The 22,334-nt window shown below is 40.8% G+C and overlaps 2 protein-coding genes across 8 annotated transcripts in view; one reads left to right on the forward strand and one right to left on the reverse strand.

The window, feature by feature from the left end:
- Positions 1-289: 289 nt before the first annotated feature.
- Positions 290-17,219, reverse strand: LOC104337567 (RING finger protein 151). 5 transcript variants are annotated; one of them, XM_075415854.1, is made up of 8 exons: positions 17,156-17,219; positions 11,579-12,481; positions 11,209-11,434; positions 9,928-10,067; positions 7,416-7,578; positions 6,078-6,198; positions 4,865-5,107; positions 290-1,859 (listed from the first exon to the last, which is right to left on the reverse strand). In XM_075415854.1, exons 3-7 carry the CDS (start codon positions 11,412-11,414, stop codon positions 4,871-4,873), a joined length of 867 nt encoding a protein of 288 aa, XP_075271969.1. In that variant the 5' UTR covers positions 11,415-11,434; positions 11,579-12,481; positions 17,156-17,219; the 3' UTR covers positions 290-1,859; positions 4,865-4,870. The 5 variants fall into 5 exon arrangements, with proteins under 5 accessions (XP_075271969.1, XP_075271964.1, XP_075271966.1 ...); XM_075415849.1 differs by having other exon boundaries at positions 290-5,107; positions 11,579-11,782; positions 12,364-12,481; positions 17,156-17,218; XM_075415851.1 differs by having other exon boundaries at positions 290-5,107; positions 11,583-12,481.
- The window catches only part of RAD54B (RAD54 homolog B), a 70,570-nt gene continuing 64,966 nt past the window's right edge, over positions 16,731-22,334 (forward strand). For 2 of the 3 annotated variants that reach the window (XM_075415846.1, XM_075415848.1), the window contains exons 1-3: positions 16,731-16,807; positions 20,450-20,603; positions 21,254-21,428. In XM_075415846.1, coding sequence (XP_075271961.1) covers positions 16,743-16,807; positions 20,450-20,603; positions 21,254-21,428 — 394 coding nt within the window. In that variant the 5' untranslated portion in view covers positions 16,731-16,742. Of the gene's footprint in view, positions 16,808-17,449; positions 17,583-20,449; positions 20,604-21,253; positions 21,429-22,334 lie in introns of those variants that run through there. The other variant, XM_075415847.1, reaches the window with a different exon arrangement.

Genomic DNA, 22,334 nt, shown 5'->3' on the forward strand with positions numbered 1-22,334 from the left:
CTCTTTTGCCTTCCAAGTGGCTGCTCGTCCCATTCAGAAACTCCCGTCTGTGAGGCAGGAGAAAAATCCCTGGGGGGGGATACTGTTAGATGGAATACCTGCCTTGTTTATTGCTACAGCCCCTCTATTTGGCAAAATGCAGCCTTACCTACTCCAGTGCACTGACCTTACAGTGTAGTTTATTCAGGACTTCCTGCGCTGTGCAGCCAGCACACCTAAATTTTTGCTATTTCATCTCATACAGCAGGTACTCACACTTCTGTAATAGAAAGAAGTGAACCAAACTGCATTAATTATGGTATAGACCCTTTATTAGTTCAACTTTTATACAAAGTGTACTTCAAAGCGATACAAATAGTGTTACTGTTTCTCTTACAGACCAGAGATTCAGATCTGTTAAGCACTGTTTTACCCTTCTTGCGTATATAAAGGTAGAAAATGTAAATAGATTGGCAGTGAACCATAATGCTGGAAGACAGTTCAAAGTCTGTTAATAGAAAGTTGCATAGAATTGTAGGTCTTTATAAAGGCATCTGTCTATGTGGTAAAATCTCCCTGACCTACCGTACTTATCCGACAAGCAGTACGGGAGAAAGGCAAGGCTGGTACTGCTCCTGTTAAACACGAGCCAGCACTTTGACGTAAAAGGGCTGTAGAAAAGCACCATGCCAGAAACATCCAAGAGGACAGCACATGGGAAATGTACATTGCAAGGCTACCCATTTCCGTATCTCTTGGGAACTGCTTGCCACCTGGGATCTAGTATTACATTACACTTCTTAAAAACACCTAAGAACATTTGACATTAAAACACGTTTGGCCAGTTGAAATACTTCACTGTATTAGGTATTCCGCTTGACTATGTAATTCCATTCCCTTCTGTGCTGACAAGAAACTCTTGTGTATGTGTGCTGTTAAATTAATTTATGTCATATCAGACTGTTAATCTAGCACTAGCATCATGCTACTTAAAAACTGCCACCTTGATTAGGAAGTCCAGCAAAATTCTTCCTTGCCCCTCCTGCACCCGACTCAGATGCACGGTTCTCAGTTCAGCGCCTTTTGCTGAATCCAATCGAAACCCACCAGAAGCTCTCCCCAAAATTACTGTTCCCGTTCCAAATAAAGTAACCTGAGCAGCAATGGTGCACGCTGGCCCTGGCCACTGACAATTTTTGGTTTGGGAGAAGTGCAGGAGAACAGAGAACGCAGCTTTAATGCTGAAGGAAACAGAGGAAACAGTATTTTGTCTTGAATTTGACTTTGTAAGTGGAGAAGTCAGTTGAGGGAACTAGTTTAAATGTATTTGTAACTGGCCTCTTGGGTCATGAGAATAAATATGTGAATGTTCATTTTCTTTCTAAGACAAGCTTACCATTCACTTTAAAGTATTAATTGCTTTAAATACATCCTTAGTGTTACTCTTTTTTCACTCAGTTTAATGCAGGACAAGGATTTACTCAACACTTTGTAATACCTTGTAATCTCACACCCATTACTTAACAGCTTGCTCTCTGAGTCTTGCTTGTGACTCTCCCCGGTTTGGTACTATGACATTTCTTACCCACTTGTGGCTAAAGATTTAACCTCCTCTTAATTCGAATGCAGTGTTACTTGTAGCAGTTTACACTGGTAAGCTTGCTGGTGCCAGGCCGGTGCAGCTGCATCATTGCTCTCGGGCTGAGGGAAGACAGTCAGATCGCACTTACTCTTTCTCTCCACTCTCCCTGCTCCACAGTTTTGCTCTCCCTTTTCTAGCTGCAACGTGCTATTAGAAGCAACTAAAACTACAACAAACTGCTTGCACCGTTACTGGTCCACCTGTGTAACTGTTCCACTTGCTCTCAGCACAGTTCCACCTGTGAGGAAATGGAATTCATCAGTGTGATTTAGTATGAGAATATGAATACCAGTAATTCAGTGCTGGAACCCTCCCATCACACACTTTTAGCACTCTCTCTCATATAATCCTAAAATACAATCATGACTAGGGAAGTAGCATTTCCAAGTGAATGTCTTCTCTTACACCAAGTGTACTACGTTTGGACCCTTAGTTTTTATACAAAGGATTAACAGACTATTTGAAAGAAAGAAAAAAATTCCTTGCTTCTGCCAACTGCTGTTGAGAGCTGTGTAATACATGAGACTGGAAAAGCTAAAACTAGATAAAATATTAACATAATGGGCCTATTTAAGTTCAGCCTAGTTAATTATAAGGCAAGTAAAATGATGACCACGCTTAAGCATACGTGTTACGTACGAGTGTTAGCAGAGGAAAATCTTAAGCGCAGAACAGTTATCAACACCGAGGAACCGGATTAGGCTTGAAGTAGCTGGAGGGATCTGATGCTATGAGCTAGCATGTGCCCACTTACAGTATCTCTGCAAGTGCTGCTTCGCTGCTGAAGGAAACCCAGACTGACGGGTTGCTCCAGCAGCAAGTGGGCCCAAAGTGTTGCCATGTTTCAACACTGGAAGTTCAGACCTTCCAGAGCTGGCAACCAGAAGCTAAACAGCCTGCGCAGCAGAAAGTCCTTCCTTACGCGTTTTCTCATGCAGTTTCATGTCTGTTACTTAGGGGACAGACAGCAGACCAAATGCAAAGTAACTGTTAAATAAACCCCATTTCCTATACTAGAAGGGATTTAGTCATCGATAAGTGGGTGAAATTCCTAAAACCTACAAATGCAGAGATCCCATTATGGCGAAAGCACGGAGCTGATAACTGACTTTTTGTTGTAGTCAGAACAGAAAAGACTGGGTGGTTATTACTGCCCTCTACCTTGGGAAAGATGATCCAGCTCATCTGGGTTCTACAGGGCTCTGAAGGAATTTTCTTCTTTCACATTAAGCAAAGTAGATACAGTCACATCACAGAACCACACAGTTACAGTACGCAGAAAAGTGCATCCTGAAAATATATTCGTTCTAATAGCATGAAATCTGGTGTTGCCCAAAAGCTTCAAAATGAGTGTGAATGCTGAAATAATCACACAGACCACAGACACTAACAGCTTGCTTATTTAGAACACAAGATAATAGAAGCATTCTTACTTTCTACCTACAGCTTTAATACGCACACTGATGCATGTGAATTGATCACTGAATGTTTAGAGTGAATGAAGGTCTTCCCAAATGACAGCTACTGTGTTACTGTTTCAGGCTGTGAAATATGGCTGCTTAACAGATGTGTTCTGTCATGAGCTGGTGAGATTGCTATAGTGTCCTAAACACTGGCAAGGACTGTAATTTAATCTAGAATATAAGGACTGAAAACAAGTAAATATTTGGACATAACTCTTCCTATGAATGTTTTCTTTCTGAAAAGAAAAACAACAACTTACAGAAGAGTTACTTCTGTCAGCTTTTAAATGCACAAGACTGAACATGTGCACATCTGCTTCAGTGGTACTAAAGAAACAGCAAGTCAGAAGGATTTATTAATGCCTGAAATTAAGACAGCTCTGACTGCAAGTCCTCACAACGTAGTGTATGTGCTAAAGAAGGTTGCTGCCTCTCTCTTTGGTTGTGCTGTTAGCTATAAAAGCATTGCTCTGAGTGACAGCAAGGCATGTACAGTAATGTATTTGCTTTCTAAACTATAAAATTAGCTTTTCCAGATTGTTGCACCTGCACACATTTTCCTGAAAGTTCAAAACTAATTTAGCACATTCAGTAAACAGGAGGCCAGGTTCTCCTCTAGTTACTCCACTGAAGAGCTGAAATAGAGGACAGAATATGGCTTAATTATAGCACTGAAAACAACACGAACAGGCTGTGTGAGAAGTTTAGAGAAAAGTCTTTGAACTGTACAGATTTCTCATGCAGTCCTTATAGACAAATGCCCCCTTGATTCAGTATTTGCGGGTCTGTTAAAAAATCCTAGCTCTTACACAGTTGCAAACTTGAGTACTAATAAAAATGTCTGAAGTCCAAGTGACTGTGCAAATATTCACCTGTTGTGGGTATTAACATTCAAGTAGTGTTAAACCTGCCAGAAGAAAATTAAGGACATTCAAGGTATTTTTATGTGTTTTAAAGATACTAAGTACTGAATGGGCTGGTCTTAAGCTTAAAGGACCCTGTAGAAATAGTTGATACTTTCACATATAAAACATTCAAATTTTTAAATAAAATGCAGATCCCCTCCCACAAACTCCAAGTTACTTACACACCTATTTAAAAGGTTTTAGATGACTCTGTTACCTTGGGCTTTGGTATTAGTCTCTTAAGTGGAAATTAGAGAAGCTCTAAAGGAAAAGTCAACCTCACCTGAAGCTGTTACATAGCAGTAGAATTACAACTTAAAGTGCTTTCTTTCCACCTTTGAGATAGACCTTCTACAGACTATAAACAAACAAAAACTATTAATGTCTATTACTGCCTTACTAATTCTATTACTGACTTTTCCCAAAATTAAGTACATCCAAAATGTCATTACCGATGATCACATTTTCTTTCTGTTTCAAGTATAAGCATAAACTAGACTTAAATGGACTATAATGGACCAGGAAGGAAACAACCTTTAACTATCTTTGACTTTAAAAGCTTGAAGCTTTCAAGCTTGAAAGACTCGTGGAAATGACACACTGAAGACATAACAAATCAAGTCTCCTTCCCCCTTTTAACAAAAACATTAGCTAAAATTGTATTTGCCAATTACTGGCATTTGATGCCCAGTGTTCCCTAAGAGAAAATTCCCCCCTTTGTTTTTTCTGCCCCAAGAGGAAATAAAGTAGTAATCTAGATTTAAAAACAAAGCAAGTAAATCAGAAATCATATACAGTTTACCAGTCATTCACAGAAAGTAGAAAAGTTCGCCAGATGGTCACAGAAATTAGAAGAAACTGCTTTTTGAGCTTACTTCTGTTTAGATAACTGTAACTTCTCTAGGTTTTCGTTTTACACTCTCTAGTCGTGCTAGAGGGCGGAAAGTTGTGGGTTTCCTGCCTCCTTCTGTAGTAGTTAATCGACAGTCCTTCTGCAGCCCCCGCAGCAGCTCCATCAATTCCCGTTTTTCCAGCTCTGCCTGCTCCAGCTCTTGACGGTGCTGTCTCTCTGCAGCCATCAGAGAGCGTACATCTGACATCATTCGTGACATCTGACTCTGAAATGCAAATACAAATTTACTCAACAAAAACAAACTCTTTTCTAATGATGGTGGTATGAAATTGAATTGGCTATGCATGTAGGGTGACGGACTATAAAGAATAAGCAGCACTGAAATAATTTTTTGATAGCAGAACAAATGTAAACAATTTGAGGCACGATCCAGCATTCACCTACGGAGATGGTCTTGTTTCAAAGATTCCAATTCAGTTTTCATAAAAGTGCAAAAAGTTTCTTAGAAAGTGTAATAGGAAACAGTAGATTTATCCAGCTGCTGCTTAGGTTTTGTATTTCAAGACCCCAAACAAAACAAGGTTTTGGTTATGTTTAGATACATTCTTCAAGGATTTAACATCAAATCCAGTGAAAATAAAAATGTAAACTATAAAGCACATCCATTGCTTTGAGCTTTAAAAATCATTATTCTGTGATCTAGTAAATGAAAAGATAATCAAGTAACAAGCAAGGTTATCTTAAGTTCACAGTGCAACTTTCCAACCTTTTGACCACAGCTGAACCATGGTGTAAACACCACTGCCTGCAGTAGGGCTCTCTGTATCAGAACTGGATTAAACCACTTGGGACAGCACTAAAAAAAGAGCTGGATATTTAATTACATCCGATTTGTGATGTATGCCCCATGTTCAGACACCAAAAATGAGTTTCAGACTGATGTGCTGACATGCTATGTACACACAGAACAACGCAGCCTTGGTACAGGGGTGCCCAGGTTGGCTCCAGATGAATCTGAAGTAGATAAACCACACAAATACAGCACTCGGCCTGCTTCCCAACAGAGCTCATAAGCCTCGGCAAAGCATTGTGCTAACACCTGCTTTGCTTCCCATACTTAACGTAATTCTCATCTGTATGAGACTACGTTTACAAGGTAAGAGACTACTCCTGGGAAAAGCAAAAAGCTAGACTGTACGGACAGGAAAAAAAGAAAAGAAAAGGATCATATTTACCTTTAGTTCTTCAATTTCATTTTGCAGAATACTCTCTTTCTGGACCATATGCCTTCTCTGTGAATCTAACCTTGACTCCATCTCATGTTTTGCCTCCTCCACTCTGCAGATCATTTCTGACCTAAAAAGTTGATTTCTCCTTGTTAGGTCTTGTAAGCATAGAAAAAAAATGATTTTCAAATTCCAGAAAGCCTTCTTGCAGCCAAACAGCCCGGTGTGATTCCCATCATACTCTACAGGAAACCTCTCTAGAGGCACAATAGTAGTATTTATTAATTTAAATAAAACTAGCATAAAAAAGTTCATTGTGCCCAGGGGGCACTAAAGTGACCATGGACAGCCTATATAGGGGACAACTGTATCATATTCCTGAAATAATTCTATGAGCTCAGGATCATGTATTTATTACTTCAAACGATTTACTGCCTTGTACTTGTAGTATGTGCTTGCTTAGTATTACTGAGCACAGATATTAAAGACAAAAAGTGTGAATACTATAGTATTGCTAAACATGTAACCTTGTCACTTTTACGGTGGACACTAAATGATAGTATGCTGTAAATTGGTATAACCTAATCACATATATTAACAGCCAAAACCTAGCTGTTACTACACTAGCCTTTTGAGTTCAGAAATTAGGCAGCAGAATCCCTTGCATCTCCATGCATTTAAAACAGATTTGAGCCTGACCTCACAGCAATGTTCACCACTGCAAGACTTAGTGAGCTGAAAGATAGAAATGGGAAGGAGCATGGAAAAAACCAGCCCAACTGGAACACCATGGAAAGGAAAGCTACAGAAACATGTATAAGAGTAAGAGGATGTCATATTCAGCAACTGTTACTAATCTGCTAGGATTTTATTAAAAATTGAAAATTAGACCCTCAGAGGCTTAATCTACCTGTCTGTACCTGACAAAGCAATGAGAGATTTTTGTCTTCAGGATTTGTAAAAAAACATAAACTAAACATAATAATTAAATAACGTGACTTTGGGTCTATGTCAGGCCAATGGAAAAATGAAATTGCCAACTTCATTCCAGTTCTCGTTAGGTATTTTGTCATTTTATATAGTCAGCTTACAGTTCAACTGCAAGCAATGGTATTTTAGCATTTATGATAACTTGGACAAAAAAAAAAAAACAGCAAAAAAAAAAAAATCAAACCAGTAAGAATTTAAAGTCTGTGCTGACACATAATACTACTCTGGCCCATTAGTATCAAGTAATTAACAGAGTATTTAACACATACCAGAATCCAGTGCTACTATTTGAAGTGCTTTATGCAGCAATTTTAGGCCCAGACTAACACAAACATCAAAGAAACAGAAGATTTGTACCGAAGTAGTTCTAACTCAGTTCTTAGCTCTGCTACACAATTATGCTGCGTGTCTTCTGCGCTGAGAATGGTGTAGCCACAACCATTGGGGCATTCACGGCTCCGATATTCGCACACTGCCAGGTGACCATCTAAGTTGCGTCGTTGAATCTGAACTGTACAACCTGAACAGGGAACAGTAAGGTAAGCCAGCCATTTACAACTAACAAAAGCATTTTAATGAGTTCCTAACAAAAACACTCAAGCAAACAAGCTGCGATATCTTGAACTAAGCAACCGTCAATCTGTTAAAGCAATGAAAAAAGGTGATTTCTTTAGAATATGAAATGTGATAGTTGCAACACACATACTAGTAATAAAACACTCTTAAAATATATTTATCCATTAACTGAAAATATGTATTAAAAAGTAGGTATTCTCTGTGAAGTCTTCTGCCACTGGTCTGGCATTAAAGCAACACCAGTAATGACAACACCGATGCCAAGCTAAGACTGTAACAACTTGCCTGCACTTCCACCACAGATTGCAATGACTGGAATTGAAGACGAATGCACATGTGTAAAAAAACCCATTATGTATCAAATTTAGAAAAAAGGTCCAAGGACACACAGTAAAACTGTGGGTGAGATGGAATGTAATCTTTTCATGAACATCGGTTGGTACTGTGTATAACATACTAGACCACATAAACAAGAACACATATATGAACATTTAATATCTGATGCAAAACCAGAAACATTTCCACAGAAATTGTAGGAAAAAAACTTTACACGTCTGCAGTGTAAAATGTGCAGAACCAAACATAAACATTATATACATTATTGCTAGATTTAACACTCTAAACTTTGAGGTCTGTAGTCTTTATTTTTCATCTCTGAGTCATGGTTTGATGTAATATATATTATAGCTCCTCCCATTTCATTTGAAGATACAATACACGCAGGAAAACTGAAACAATGGAGCAATGAAACTTGCCAGCAAACCATACCAGAAAATTACAAAAGACAGCCCTCTAGAAAGGCTTTACTAATAAATATAATGATTTGTAACTGGAGCTACTCAAAATACACTCTGATGTACTCTAGTGGAAGTGTTGAAGAGATGCAAGAGCCCTCACACCCTGAACACCGGACATCAGCAATAAGGTGTGGTAACTCCATAAATGCTACTGTTTCTGCAGAAAGTAAAACAGGTGAATTTGAAGCATCTGCAGAAGTCACTTACTGCTGAGAGAAATTGTAACTTCTAGTGGAACAATTCTAGCACCTTTATCTTCTTATAGTTAATTACAATGGTAGACTTGACTATGCCCTTAGCATCATCAATTAGAAATTAACTTCATCTAGGAACACAAGATATTCTGAATAAAATTGACTGAGAAATTTTTAGCAGGATGCTTGTTTTTAGCAGTGTTTTTCTTCCTCAGGAGGTGCAGGTTTGTTTTAAGTAAAGACCTTAACACGAACACACCAATTCTAACCAGAACTTAGCTTAACACAATTCTCATTTTCAAGATACGTTTCTGTTAAAACCATTGATATCGGGCAGAAATATTTAGGGCATAATAATGCTTAGGTTGTAATGATATAGCGCAGAAATGCTTAGGTCGTAATGACATTGTTTAAATTTAGGCCTGACTTTGTATGAACAATGCATGCCTTACTAACAATTATGCCCTTGAAGAGGAGCTCACGGACTGATGAAAGGGGAACATCCTGCCCAGAAGGAGCCCAAAGCTGGATGACTGCCAAAGAAGCATGAAGTTAACAAAGATCCAGGGTAACCAGTAGAAGGATAAAGGCAGCAGGGGGAGATCGTGACCCGACTCAATTCAGAACCAGAAAGACTGCAACCTCCAGCTTGAGAGCGTGCGTAGTTAAATAAGTAAGGAGTATATTTCTAAAATAAGCGTGTAATGTGAGTATATAGTCCTTGTGACTCTGCTAAGCAGTGTGCGAGCTTTGTGGAATTATCACCTAGCACCCGTAACTGCGCACATATGCAATAAAGACAATACCTCCGCTCTGTGTGTGTACTGGTGTATCGCACACCGGGTAAACGATCCCACTTTTGGGACAACACCATGAGACAGAGTGAGCAGCTGCACATGAACCAGGGAACTGGCCATTTTATAAATAAATTGTGACCCATAAGCATTCTGTAGATGCTACTACATTGATTCAAATATCAAAATAAACAGTCAAAATTCAAAGACAAACTCATAACTTGACAGAAAGAAAAACAAACACACTACTGTATTTTTATAAATTTTGAAGTCCATCATTCTCATTTATTTAGCTTAGGTCTTGGATAAGCAATTGTTGCTAATGACCACGATTACCATTAATTGCCAACAAAATTTGTTCAAAAAGACTGCTGTAAAGAGCAGATCATGCTAAAGTTTTGAATTTCTGTTTGGAAATAAGGGCCATTGTAGCCATTCCGTTGATAGAAAGATGACAAACACACATGTTCTGAATATAAATGATTCAACTTCTTTGAGTGTTACTCACCGGCATTGGAGCAAGGTATCTGACTGTATTCACATTCCCTTTCATGCCTGTCTATAGACTCCAGAGAACAAACCATTTCACAGCCATATTCTCTGTTTTTGCAACGTAGCTGAAGACGGTTTAAATCATTTTTCATATATCTATGTAAAAAAAGAAAAAATTGTTCTTAGATCTGGGAACATTATTGAAAAATTTGTACTTTCAACTTTTGAGAAAAGAAAGTAAGATTCTAATCTCCATTAGGAAAAACTGTGACTAACCAGTTTAATTTTTTTTTTCAATTCAAGTGACCACACTGGAAAAGAACAGGCTTAAAAGAAACAATGTTAATGGAAAATTCAGTCTCCAAAATTAAATGTGCAAATAAATTTTTTTTTTAATAAATTTTTAACCGTGACCTATCACTAGCTCAGCAGATATTGCCAATAACAAACACTAGGGCTACTCATTCATCATTTAAGTTTTGTGTTTCTAAACATGTCAAATCAAACTGACTACAGACAAAGCAATCCATAAATGAAACTCTGAGGTTCTGTCTACACCATACTTCAACTTTCCACACAGTAAAATCTCATTAGTGACAAAAACACTGGGAGTACTAATGGATTTGATTTAACATCTGTGGCTGCAGGTTTTAAACACAACGTAACTGTTAATCTGAGCAAGATTAGAGAACGCAGGGGTTAAACAGCAAGTAGTGTCTACTGGTGAAACTATGTGCTGGCATGGAATTATGAAGGTGCTTGTGAAAAGAGCCTACTTTACATGACAAGGTGGACCAAGACAGATTTCTTATGGCTAAAGACCCTTTTAAAAAAGGATTTGAAGGTGAGAAGTTTGGTTCATATCTACAGGAATTATTCATTCCAAGTCCCAGTACAGTATCTAGGTGAGACTGAAAAGAAAAACAAAAGATACACAGTGTTTAGTGACTGTAGTTGTCAAGAGTTGCTTTACTTGCTTTCTCTGAAAAAGCATTGGAAAGTTTTGGTGCTGCAGAAGACATTCAGAATAACATCCATACAGATATCTAGAATCAGCATTCACGATGTAAAAAGGTGGAGAACAAACTAAGTGTTCTTTCCATTTTGAAATCTTAATACCTTGAAAGCTAGTTATAATAAACAGAAAATGCTAATGCTTTCATGCAAGTGATCGGTTTCTGCCACAGGCGTACTGCATAAAGACAATCTGAGTGACAGTAAATGACAAGAGATGAAGCTGTGCAAGCAAAGTTGAGAAATACATGCAATTTCAACATACAGCAAGATTACTGTATACCTGTAGAGAGGTCGTAGCAAAGATACATCAATCATTTGTCTGTCTTCAGGGCAGTTACCGTGATGAACAAGCCATCCATGTATACAAGCAGTACAGAAAGCGTGTTCACAAGGAGCCTGCAATGGATCTTCTAACACATCACGGCAGATGGAGCATAATAGCCCTTCATTAACGTAGCCAACGAAACGGTCAATATCATAACCCATGCTCTCCACACACTTTCAACCTATTACAACAACACAGAGAAATCAAGCAGTCTTTGTCCTCAATCTGTATGGCTATATACACAAAAAGGCCTGGAAGCAATTCTAGAAACATGGAGAACTTCACATGAATAAAGAACTTCACAGGTGAGAATGCAAACACTTACATACTTTGGAGACTTTAAGATTTAAGTGAGAATTTGGGGATTGTACTGCTGGATGTCAGAATCCCAATTTTATATCAAGATTCTCTGAATTCTGAAAGCAAAGACTTAGCAGACAGTTGAGCTGAGCTTCTTCTGGACTGTGTTACTGAACATAGTTCTGGCAGCCACTGTGAAACATATAGTTTCTCTTTACTTGAATTTTACCTGAAGGAGGAACATCATAGAAATTCAGATGCAAACGTTTGCTTTCCATTTTAATGCCTTTTATACAATGCCTAACAAACCGACAAAACAGTGTCCTTACAGACAATAAATGTGGTACTTTCAGCCAGCAGATTTTGTATTTATGAACTGCACATCAATTAATGTGTTTAAGATTCTCCACTCACTGTAGACTTCCATTCCAGAGGGAACTGCATGAAATCTTCACGTCTAGAGAAACACTTAATATTTGGGAAGATAAAGAAGCCCAAACTGCAGCTAATCATGAGGAGCTACTGTCTTCTCTTACGTGGTCCATTTTATAAAACTGAGTAGCCTTTAAATGGATTTGGAAGCTTTGTGAAGAAGAACTAACAGGCAATCTGCCTTCATCAAAATCCTACTGTGAAAAGCTTAGTAGAATTTTGTAAGACTCCACAGAACTCACTTAAAAGAACATGTTTTAGGGTTCGTATTCCTCCTTAACATACAAAATTACTTTTGTAGCCCCACTGAGACTCATGAAAGCGGTTTTCACTGGTTACAAGTTTTTTTAAATAAAACAAAAAAGGAAGATATCCTACCTTTTTAGATTTTATTACATATACACCTAGCTTATCCAAATATTTCAGAAACAGTTTTCTGATCAGTAAGATATGTAATGCTTCCTTCCACCAGTTTTTCTTCACTGCTTTATTATGCCTGTGAGAAAAATTAGAAAGAAAAAGGCTCAGCAGTGCTTCCTAAGTTACTGAGTCCTATGTCTAACCAGCCAGCTGCTGAATAGATGCTGTCGCAACAGCCCATTCAGACAAAGTCTTCCAAAGCAAGCCACTGTAAAACCTACAAATCAACACAAGAGATGTGACTAGATGGAGGGGGGGTGAAGGAAATCATCAGTCTCTCCTTCAATTATTACTAATGCAGATACTTATCACAAAACTGAACACCCTGCTGCCATTTAATTTTGAAGCCTTATGGTTTTGTTTGTAAGAATGAAGACAACAGAATTCAGTATTATTGAAAAATAGCAACTGAAGTCTGCTACAGTTATATTCCGTAAAAAGACAAAAGTTTCTTAGCTAACCTGGGTTTATCCGGGCATGACATGCAGTTCATTTCTAAAACAAAACTATCATAGCCAAGTTCATTGTGTTGACAAATTACATTGATCTGACATGTAGCATAACTAAGGTTGCTCACTTAAAAAAATCAAAAAGGATGTCATCACTTAATCCTTTAAATTGATACCTAGCAACTGCAATATGACATTCAAAGAGAATCTCAATCTGAATTAGAACTGTGTGAGAACAGTAAGAATCTCTAAGAACTAATGTCAAATTGTGCTCTGAAGGGAAAAAAGAACTTTGCAATTCCTTTTCATGAATACAATATAAATATGGAATTAGAACATCTTCTGAGTATCAAAGCATATCTTCACTGATTACAAAAGGTGCTTGTGTTAAAAGGGTATTTACTAAGATTAAAGTTAATAAAACCTGTAATGAAAGCATACATAACACAAGCAACCATGCATATTACCCAAATACAAAACACATCATCTGCTACACGGTTTTCACACGGTGTTTTGTTTCTACTGGCATGTTTATCGCACAGCCAATATCACGGCTTGCAGAGATGCATGCACTAGCTTTAGATTACCTGGGACACCTACGAGCCCGGGTGACCTAGTGACAGCACTGCCACAGCAGCAGATTTCACAGACTGCATTTAGCTTTGCACTTCTGAGGCTACATCATCATCAACAACACAGGGAAACTAAATTTACACAGCATATGTTATTCCTTCAGCCACTGCATGGGCATTCTAGGTCTTAGAAGAATCTGCTCAGGAAAATTGCGTATTATGAAGATGACAAACAATTCTTTCTATACTGTTGTTTCCTTGTAAGTTTTTACAGGTCTCCTGCTAAGACAGGAAGTTTAGGACTTTGCTAGTTCAGCGTGAACAAAATGAGCATTATGTTTGCACAAAGCTGTGATTCTAAGGACAGCAAGGACCACAACGGAAAGATTAAAAAGTGGAGAACAATGCTAATTATCAGAAGCAGAATGTGAAGTCAAATACTTCCCAATATTGATGAAAGCATTGAAACATGTAGCATTTTTATGCTGGAGGACTGTTAAACTGCATACATACATTCTATAATTTGAATTGTAAGCCTAAAATTATGATTTGGCTTGGTGGATCCCAGAGGATTCAGCTTTTAGAAAACTGTTCATAGAGATATAAGATATGCCAACAGAACTGTGAGTATTTTTGCTGTCCCAGAGTTTCTGCTCTACTGGAACTGTGGATGCTGTAAGCTACATTTTGCATACACGTTGCTGATCCCTGAGCACTAAGTCTTCAAGACGCTCTTTGGCATATTTTAGCAAGTTTGAAGTCCATCAGAATGCAGGAAATAGTATTTTTATCAAGTGGGAAACAAAAACTTGATTTGTGCTTGACAGAAAAATGAAGTGCAACAAATAAGTATATATATATATAAAGCTCCAACCAAAAACAGAGTTCAAATGGAGAGTGGATAGGAACTGTAAGGTAAAAAATACAATCAAGGGGGTTTCTCATGAGAACTTCAGTATGTTTTCAAGACTGATGTTGGAAAAGCACCATCCTACACAGTGGCAGAATCCTTGTGGCTTTGAGTCTGAGACCTACAACAACAGCTGTCACTGAAATCTCAGACCTTTTCCAGTAGAAATTTCCCAAACTGAAGAACCAGAGATGTTTTATCTTCTGCCAGCTTCAAGAGATACACTTTTGCCAACAGATACGCAGAGGGAGAGCATCAGATGAATGCCGTACACCCTAGCAGTACAGACCACTTTACTCAGTACTTCCACCACAAAATGCCATCATTTTCAACTTCTGGTCTTCCCCAGAAGCTTCTTGACTTGGCCTCAAAACCTTCTTCTTCTACTTCTATTACAATTCACTGATTGTCACACTCCTTTTTTGTTTGCACTTAGAAACTACATTATTCATCACTGCCTTCATCACACTCCACTAGCATTTCCAAACCTTGCCTTGTCTTTGGTTTCTCTAGTTCAGAATTTTGCCCGTCACCTGGCCATTACCAGCAACACTGTCCACAAGGATATCTGGAATTCACAGGTGACAAATCTGGAATGCAGAAAAACCCCAAACTACTACCAGCTATTTTACTTCCATTGTTTCACATATATTTTATTTCTCCCCATAGTTTTTGACATGCAAATATTTCCCCCAGACTTCACAGATACAAAGTCCTTTTTTATTAGCTGTCATCCCGTATTTTTTGCCAGGCAGACGCACACCTAAAACCAGCCCTGAGCTACAGCCTGCACTGCCTTCAGAAATTCTGTGTAGCTATTAATAGCATGGAGAATACAGACAGGATGTAATTCTCAACAACATAATGGCACAGCTTGCCAAAGTCTGGCACTAATCAAAGCTATTCCATTGTCAAAATGAGGACAGTGAGATCAGATAAGTGACTTGCATTTTTACTTCTACGCTACTTTTTGATTTTTAGCAATGGTTTCTTTTCCATGTGACAAAACAAAGCAGGGCTGGAGGGAATCACAACATAACTACAGATGTGCATCCTTAACACAGCATTTCCAGAAGAGCTGTGTGGCTGGAAGAAGAAACAGTTTATGCAGAGCCCAAGAATGAGATGACATTAAAATATGCTACGGCTTCAGCTTCTATTTTCACAGAGATACACAGCGCTTTAAATCCTGCTATACAGAAACAATGTTTTAGGGTGTCTTATGCCATTCCGCCACAGTCACTGTAAGCCAGTTTAAGCCAGCATTAACGCCCGAAGAGGCAGACTCACCCCTTCAACTGTGACAGCACAAGCTGTTTCTACAGCTCGATGTTATCATACTCAGTAACTGACCTGTTTTAAGACTGAACTGGAAAAAAAAGTTTTAATTTTGACAGTTGTCCTACAACAGCCCAAGCCAATCTATCCACCTATTACTGTCCTCCTAGCCACCTTCTACCTCCTCGCTCAAATCGATCAGAACTTTTAATCTTTCCTGAATTGGCTCAGACAACCAACCATACAGAAAACTACTCTCTGATTTGCTAGGCTAGATTTTCTTGTAGATGGCTCAGCAAAAGCTCCAGTGGCTGTGCAATTGGGGCAAGACAGGGGATGAGAAACCGCAGCCAGGACAGAAAGGAAAGATGGCAGCAGTGTCTGTGGTTAAGGCTGCTACAGAGCTACTCTCTCAGCTCCGCTCCCTAGACTGGTTCATTGTGGGGTCTCATAAACCTTCACAGAATCACAGAATGTTCGGGGTTGGAAGGGACCTCTGGAGGTCATCTGGTCCAACCCCCCTGCCAAAGCAGGGTCACCTACAGCAGGCTGCACAGAACCACGTCCAGGCAGGTCTTGAATATCTTCAGAGAAGGAGACTCCATAACCTCCCTGGGCAACCTGTTCCAGGGCTCCGTCACTCTCAGAGGGAAGAAGTTCTTCCTCATATTCAGATGGAACTTCCTGTGCTTCAATTTGTGCCCATTGCCCCTTGTCCTGTCATTGGGCACCACTGAAAAGAGTCTGGCCCCCTCCTCTTGTCACCCACCCTTAAGATATTTATAAGCATTTATAAGGTCCCCTCTCAGCCTTCTCCAGGCTGAACAAGCCCAGCTCCCTCACCCTTTCCTTGTAGAAGAGATGCTCCAGTCCCCTCATCATCTTTGTAGCCCTTTGTGTAAGAGAAAGGGTCCAGAAGAAGGTAAGAATGAATGGACAGTAATACCAGTTTACACTGATGTAAAAAACTGACTTAATCAATAAATGCTTCTATAATAACCAGTAAGAGATATACAATTAACTTACGGCCTATGTCTCTACCAGGAGCTACCTAAGAAACTAGAACTACTTGTACAAAATTTTTACATAACGCTTCCACTTGCTGTGGAACCCACTCAAAGCAGAGCGATGCAAGAGGTGGATCCCACAGAGAAGCTTCCAGCCTTCGGACGGCTGGACTCTGCGGCAGTGAGGTAAGGCCAAGGCCAGGAGAGCTCTCCTCGGAGGCCCTGGCGGGGAGGGGGCACTTTGCAGAGGCAGGAGGAAGGCCTCGGGGGCCCGCCCGCGTAGGCTCTGCAGCGAAGGCCAACGATCTTGGCCACAGAGAACGTAACTGACCTGGGAGCACCGGGAGCAGCAACCAAACGCCCAGCAACCGCGCCCAAGCGCCTCAAACACCACACGCACGCCCACCCTCCCCCGGGAGGAGGGAAGCGCCAGGCCCGCCGGCGGCCAATGCCCCCCGCCCCAGGCCCCGCATGGCCCCCCCGCCCCAGCCCCCGCCCGTCCCTCACGGCGGCCGCAGCCGCCCGCCCGCTCACCCCGCCCGCCGCCACCGCCTCGCGCCGCCGCCGCTCGCTGTCGCGAAACCGAGGTTGCGGTCGCGGCCGCTGTCGCTTGGCAGCCGCTGTCGCTTGACGGCCGCGCGGCACGCCCCGGGGAACGCGGCCTCCCCCCCCCCGCCATGCTGTGTGTGGCGCCAGCGCCGCGCAGGCGCCGCTCCCGCCCGGGGCGGTGCTCAGGAAGGCACTACGCATGCGCACAGCAACGCTTCCTAAGCGGAAGGCGCCGAGCATGCGCAGTGGAGCCAACCCCCCGCACGGCCCGCTGAGCATGTGCGCTTGGCGGGAAGCGCCGCGCACAGCGGGGGAGGGGGTGTGTGTGCAGGGCGCATGCGCGGCGCGGCCAGCGGGCTGACGGGAGGCGGCGGCGGGACAATTGAGTGCCGGGCCGGCGGCCGGGGCTGAGGTACGGGCTGGGGCGGGCGGCGCCGGCTGCGGGTCAGCGGGCGGGGAAGGGCCGCTGGCTTCTGTTCGCGGGGGCGGCGGGGCCGGCCGGGCGCTGGCCCGCAGGGAGACACCCCCCTCCCCCCCCGGTTACCGGGCGGCTGAGACGGGGTGGGCCGGGCTCGCAGCAGTTTGAATAGCTTTGCTTCTTGGGCCTGCTCCAAACCCTTGCAGTTACTGCTCCTGTGAAGTGGTTTTTCGCTAATGCTGATATCCAAGGCGACGCGCTCGCTGCCTGCAGTTTTAACTGAGTAAATGTTAATCCCGTGTGGCATCTTGTAATTGCCTACAAAACCGTTTACCCTGGTCGTCTTCACCGGGAACATCTCTTCAAACGCTCCAGAGAGCAGCCCGCGAAGTCTGTGCTGAGGTGACTCACGTAGCTGCCTTTAACAGGGCTCTGTGTGCCGTGACAAGCTGAATGCATAAAACTTTGAAATATTCCTTGTCTATGTATTTCATTTTCATGCAGCTATTAAGATGCCGTTAAGGAGAAAAATGCTACCGAATTCAATGCTTGCAAAACCTGACGTGTTGATGAGACGGTTTAGGATGTGGTTTCATGGTACACCTAATTTGGTCAAGCTAGGTTGCTGATCAAAGGCAGTAGCAGTGCTTTTCTCATTGCCTCCAGCTGTTTCCCGGCAGCCGTACCTAACGGTACCTAACGGTGTTAGCAGTACAGGGCAATGCAATGTGTTGTGTTGGTGGCTGTCTTGGGGGAAAGGGCATATTTGCTTGTCAATTCAATTGTAATGTGGAGCCGTTCCTTGCCCTTGCTACACCTACTCCAATCCCATCTAAGCGGTCTAGCATCAGTCAGTTGTTGCACATCCATATGGTCTCTTTTCTATGTAGTACTGTAAAAGTACAAAATACAGAATATAAACTCTTATTATACTTTGTATTTTATAAAAGCTTATATTTTGAGGACCTTGAGAGAGAGAGACATATTGCTGGAAGCAATATTACATTTTAAAAACCACAATACCCTAATGGTCTTTGTAGTTGCAAGTGGGTACTATGGGTAGTATTCTTATGGGTTCTTAAATTTAACAGGAATAAAGTTACTGAGTTATCAAGGGTCATATCTTTAAATTTCTTCTTCATTTACAAATCTCTTAAAGAGGCTGTTATTGTGGTTTGAGATGAAATGACAGTGCAAAGTCCAAACAGAAACCAAAACACTTTAAACACAGACACATGCAGTTTTGCAAGTGTAGCAGTTCAGCCATGCTATGCGTAGTGCTGGCAGGGTGTCCTGGGCTGCCTTCCCAAGTGTCACCATCTACTGCCAGGTTGGGTAGAGAACTTGTTCACATTCACATGGCACCTGATGCTGGCTGCCGTCAGTGCTGGCAGTCTGCCCCTTGGGAAGGTTCTTGGCACCTCTGCTGCAGGTGCTCCTGGTGTAATAACGACCAGGCTGCTCCCATATTGCATAGGGCTAACTACAGTTCATATGTTAATGCTTTTGTTGAGCGGGCCTGACTTGGGTGAACACCTGCCGACACAGTTAAGAAACCTCTTTCCATGTATTTTAACAGCCACAATGGAAGTGATAGCAGTTCAGGCCATTTTGCCATTAAGGTTTACATCTAGTAACAGCATCATATATATGCTAACTATTCAGATATAAAAGAGGTAGTACTCATGTTAGTGTCTGCATGTTTGCAAAGTATTTGAACAGTTAGGACTACTGTGCAAATCTTGGAAAGAAAGGTTGTTGTGCCCTAGTAAGCCACTGGAGTGCAGAGTAGCGTCAAAAAAGTGCAGAAACACACTGGCTGTTGCAACAGGATGCAAATACGCTTTCAAGATGGTAGAGAGGCGAAGAAGTTTGTGTCTGCAATCCACGTTATGGTTTTTCTTACCTAATAGTTGAGGGGATCAATTAAAAGAAACAGTCCATGTATGAATGGAGAATTAAACCAAAGTCTGTTCCATAAATTTCTGTGTCGTGCTTGTCTTCATCATTTCAGCCACTGGGTTATCCTACTGGAGTTTTCTTGTCTTGTTTTGTTTCTACTACTTTGAAGTATTAAGATTATAACTTTTTATTCCAGTGTTTGCAAGTAAGCTTTGTCATATTAACACTGGTGTATGTTTTGTTTTGTCCTGAGGTTGTTTAAGGGAATAATGGCCTTGTATTTTGAGGGAAAACCTGTAATAAGTTCCTCTGTTCAAGTGGACATATCATAGAGTGATAATCTCCACTGTAATTTTGAGATAACTTTCTGCTGAATTCTGATTTTGTTATAGTGAATCTGAATGATCAATATAATTGACTGTTTAATGCAAAATACTATTCCCAGATATGAAACATACCTTCAGCATTCATTGTGCACTAATAATGGCATTTTCAAAATTATGTTTTAGTGTTTAGAATAGTTCTGTTTCAAATTGTTTTTTTTTTTTTAATAAACTGGTGTATAAGTTTGTTAAATCCTACACTGCGTATCTCCAGAGCATTTTTTGCTATTGAGAACTACATTATTGGCTTTTCAAATGCAAAAGGAAGTGTTCAACTGCAGAATTTGCCATACTTGGTCTTTCTTAGTACTTAAACAATGTGTTGCAACAACACTACTTTTTATTAAGCTGTATTATGCCTGTGAATTACAGAATCACAGAATGTTCGGGGTTGGAAGGGACCTCTGTGGGTCATCTAGTCCAAGCCCCCTGCCGAAGCAGGGTCACCTAGAGCAGGCTGCACAGGACCTTTAAAATAGTCCTTATATTGTTACATATGGATATATTTTTATATTTAAAGCCTATTCTGACTACAGTTGTCTGTACTGGCTTCCTTCCTTCCTCTCCACCCTCCAGGGCACTACAACTAAATATGAGGCGATCAGCAGCTCCAAGTCAAGTGCTAGGAAATGTAACCAAAAAGCCAAGGTTTATACCACCAGCAAAAAGCATCACAGTTTGTATCAAGAATGAAACTAAGGAGATGGACCAAGAAATGAAAGTAAAGGAGGTAAACTGAAAAGTGTATTTGTTTGTACAGTGTTGTTGCTAAAAGACAGTGTCTGAGCTCACCACAAACAATCCCTGCTTAAATAATCAGTCAGTTCAGAATAGATTTTGATAACTTTGCTCTTCCTAAATTTGATCGTGCTTCTTAGGTGTTACTCTGTGACGCAGATGCAGCAAAGTAATAAAAGTAATCAGTATTGAGCCCAAATACAATTTTCAGTGTAGATGAGGTATAGATTGCATCTTGGCCTGGGCTTTGTTGGATTCAAATGTTTGGAATGCTTTGGCAAAAGCAGTTAAAAAACCAAGATACTTAGTAATGAATTGTTATTACATCGAGTCGTAGTTTTGCTGTGAGGAACCTTCTCTGAAACCTTTACTGTCAAACAGAAAAAGCATCACAATTTTTATTATCTACAGAAGACTTCTATTAAATTAATTTCATAAACTAGCACAAGTGGTGTTTGGTATTGTGTGCATGCATTTTTTGTTGTGAACATTAGGATGCATGTATTTGTGTAGGGATGTATATATGTAGATAGTTTGATAATGGGGATTAGGATCTGTTAAGATCCCTTCTTGTTGCTCTTTTCTCCATTTCTTTTCAGCTGCATGAAGGAAATGCTATTGTGAACTTGTTTCTATTTGCAGATAGATGAGAAAGAGGGAAGCGCTTCATTGCTTTCTGAAGTATGTGGCCAGAATCAAAATACAAATTTTACACAGTGTGTGGAGTCAGCTGGAAAAGTAAAGACTACAAAAGCATGTTTCAGCATTAAGAAGTGTAGCAAGGTGGAAATGAAAACACTAGATACGCCCAAAGCTGGTAAGATGCTATTTCTTATTTACTGCCATGTATCATGAGAGAATTTTAAAGCTTATGAATGATACGCTAGTTACTAAACTTTTATGAAATACTGATATAAGGGTCATGCAATGGTGGCATTATTTGGTGTTCTGCTGGGTAGAGAGTGAAGGAAACAAATATTAAATTATTTTTTTAAACAGAAAAGGAAAAAAAGTTGATGTGTTAAAAGCCAGTTGGTAGTGCTGCTATTCAGGTGTGTGTCTTCCAGAGGAGTGCTATAGTCAACTCACTCTAATCCAGAGTAATATCAAGATGAGAGTTGGGATACCCTAAATAGTGGAAAAGTGTTGCAGTTGGGAGACCTTGTTGGCCTCATGCAGAGAATGCTAGCCTTTCTGAGTGGATTCACATTTCTCAGCCTTCATGAGAGTTTCTTTTCTTCAGTGTGACGACCTGAGCTGTTTTCTTCCGTGTCTCCAGTGGGCACTCAAGGTTCAAATCAAGCATGGGCTGCTAACTCTAGTGTAGCATCAGAGCAGAACTGGCTCTGTTCATTCATGTATGTGCATTTATTGATTTGTTACCCCCAGTAATGAACATTACTCCAAAATGCTAGGTAGTAAGCACTGCAAAGATACTGAAATGTCTGCACTGTAGCAAATGCACTTGGATGGACCTGAAGGACTCTGGGGGGCTGAGTGTCTTCCCACTCTGTGTGCCCTGACCCCAGATACAGTGCAGGGACGTTCTGCGTTGTGTGACTGCAGGTGCACGGCCTCAGGAGCTGAGTGCGTCTTGAAAGCGTTGCACTTGAACTGGGTTACTAACATTGCTGGATGAAAAGCACTCCTCTTGGAGCCAGCTCAGGCATCTCAGCTTCTGTCCTACAGTTAATTCACTGTTGTTACCTCATAATTAATTACA

Source organism: Opisthocomus hoazin, chromosome 3 (assembly GCF_030867145.1).
Source record: "Opisthocomus hoazin isolate bOpiHoa1 chromosome 3, bOpiHoa1.hap1, whole genome shotgun sequence".
Taxonomy (NCBI): Eukaryota; Metazoa; Chordata; class Aves; order Opisthocomiformes; family Opisthocomidae; genus Opisthocomus; species Opisthocomus hoazin.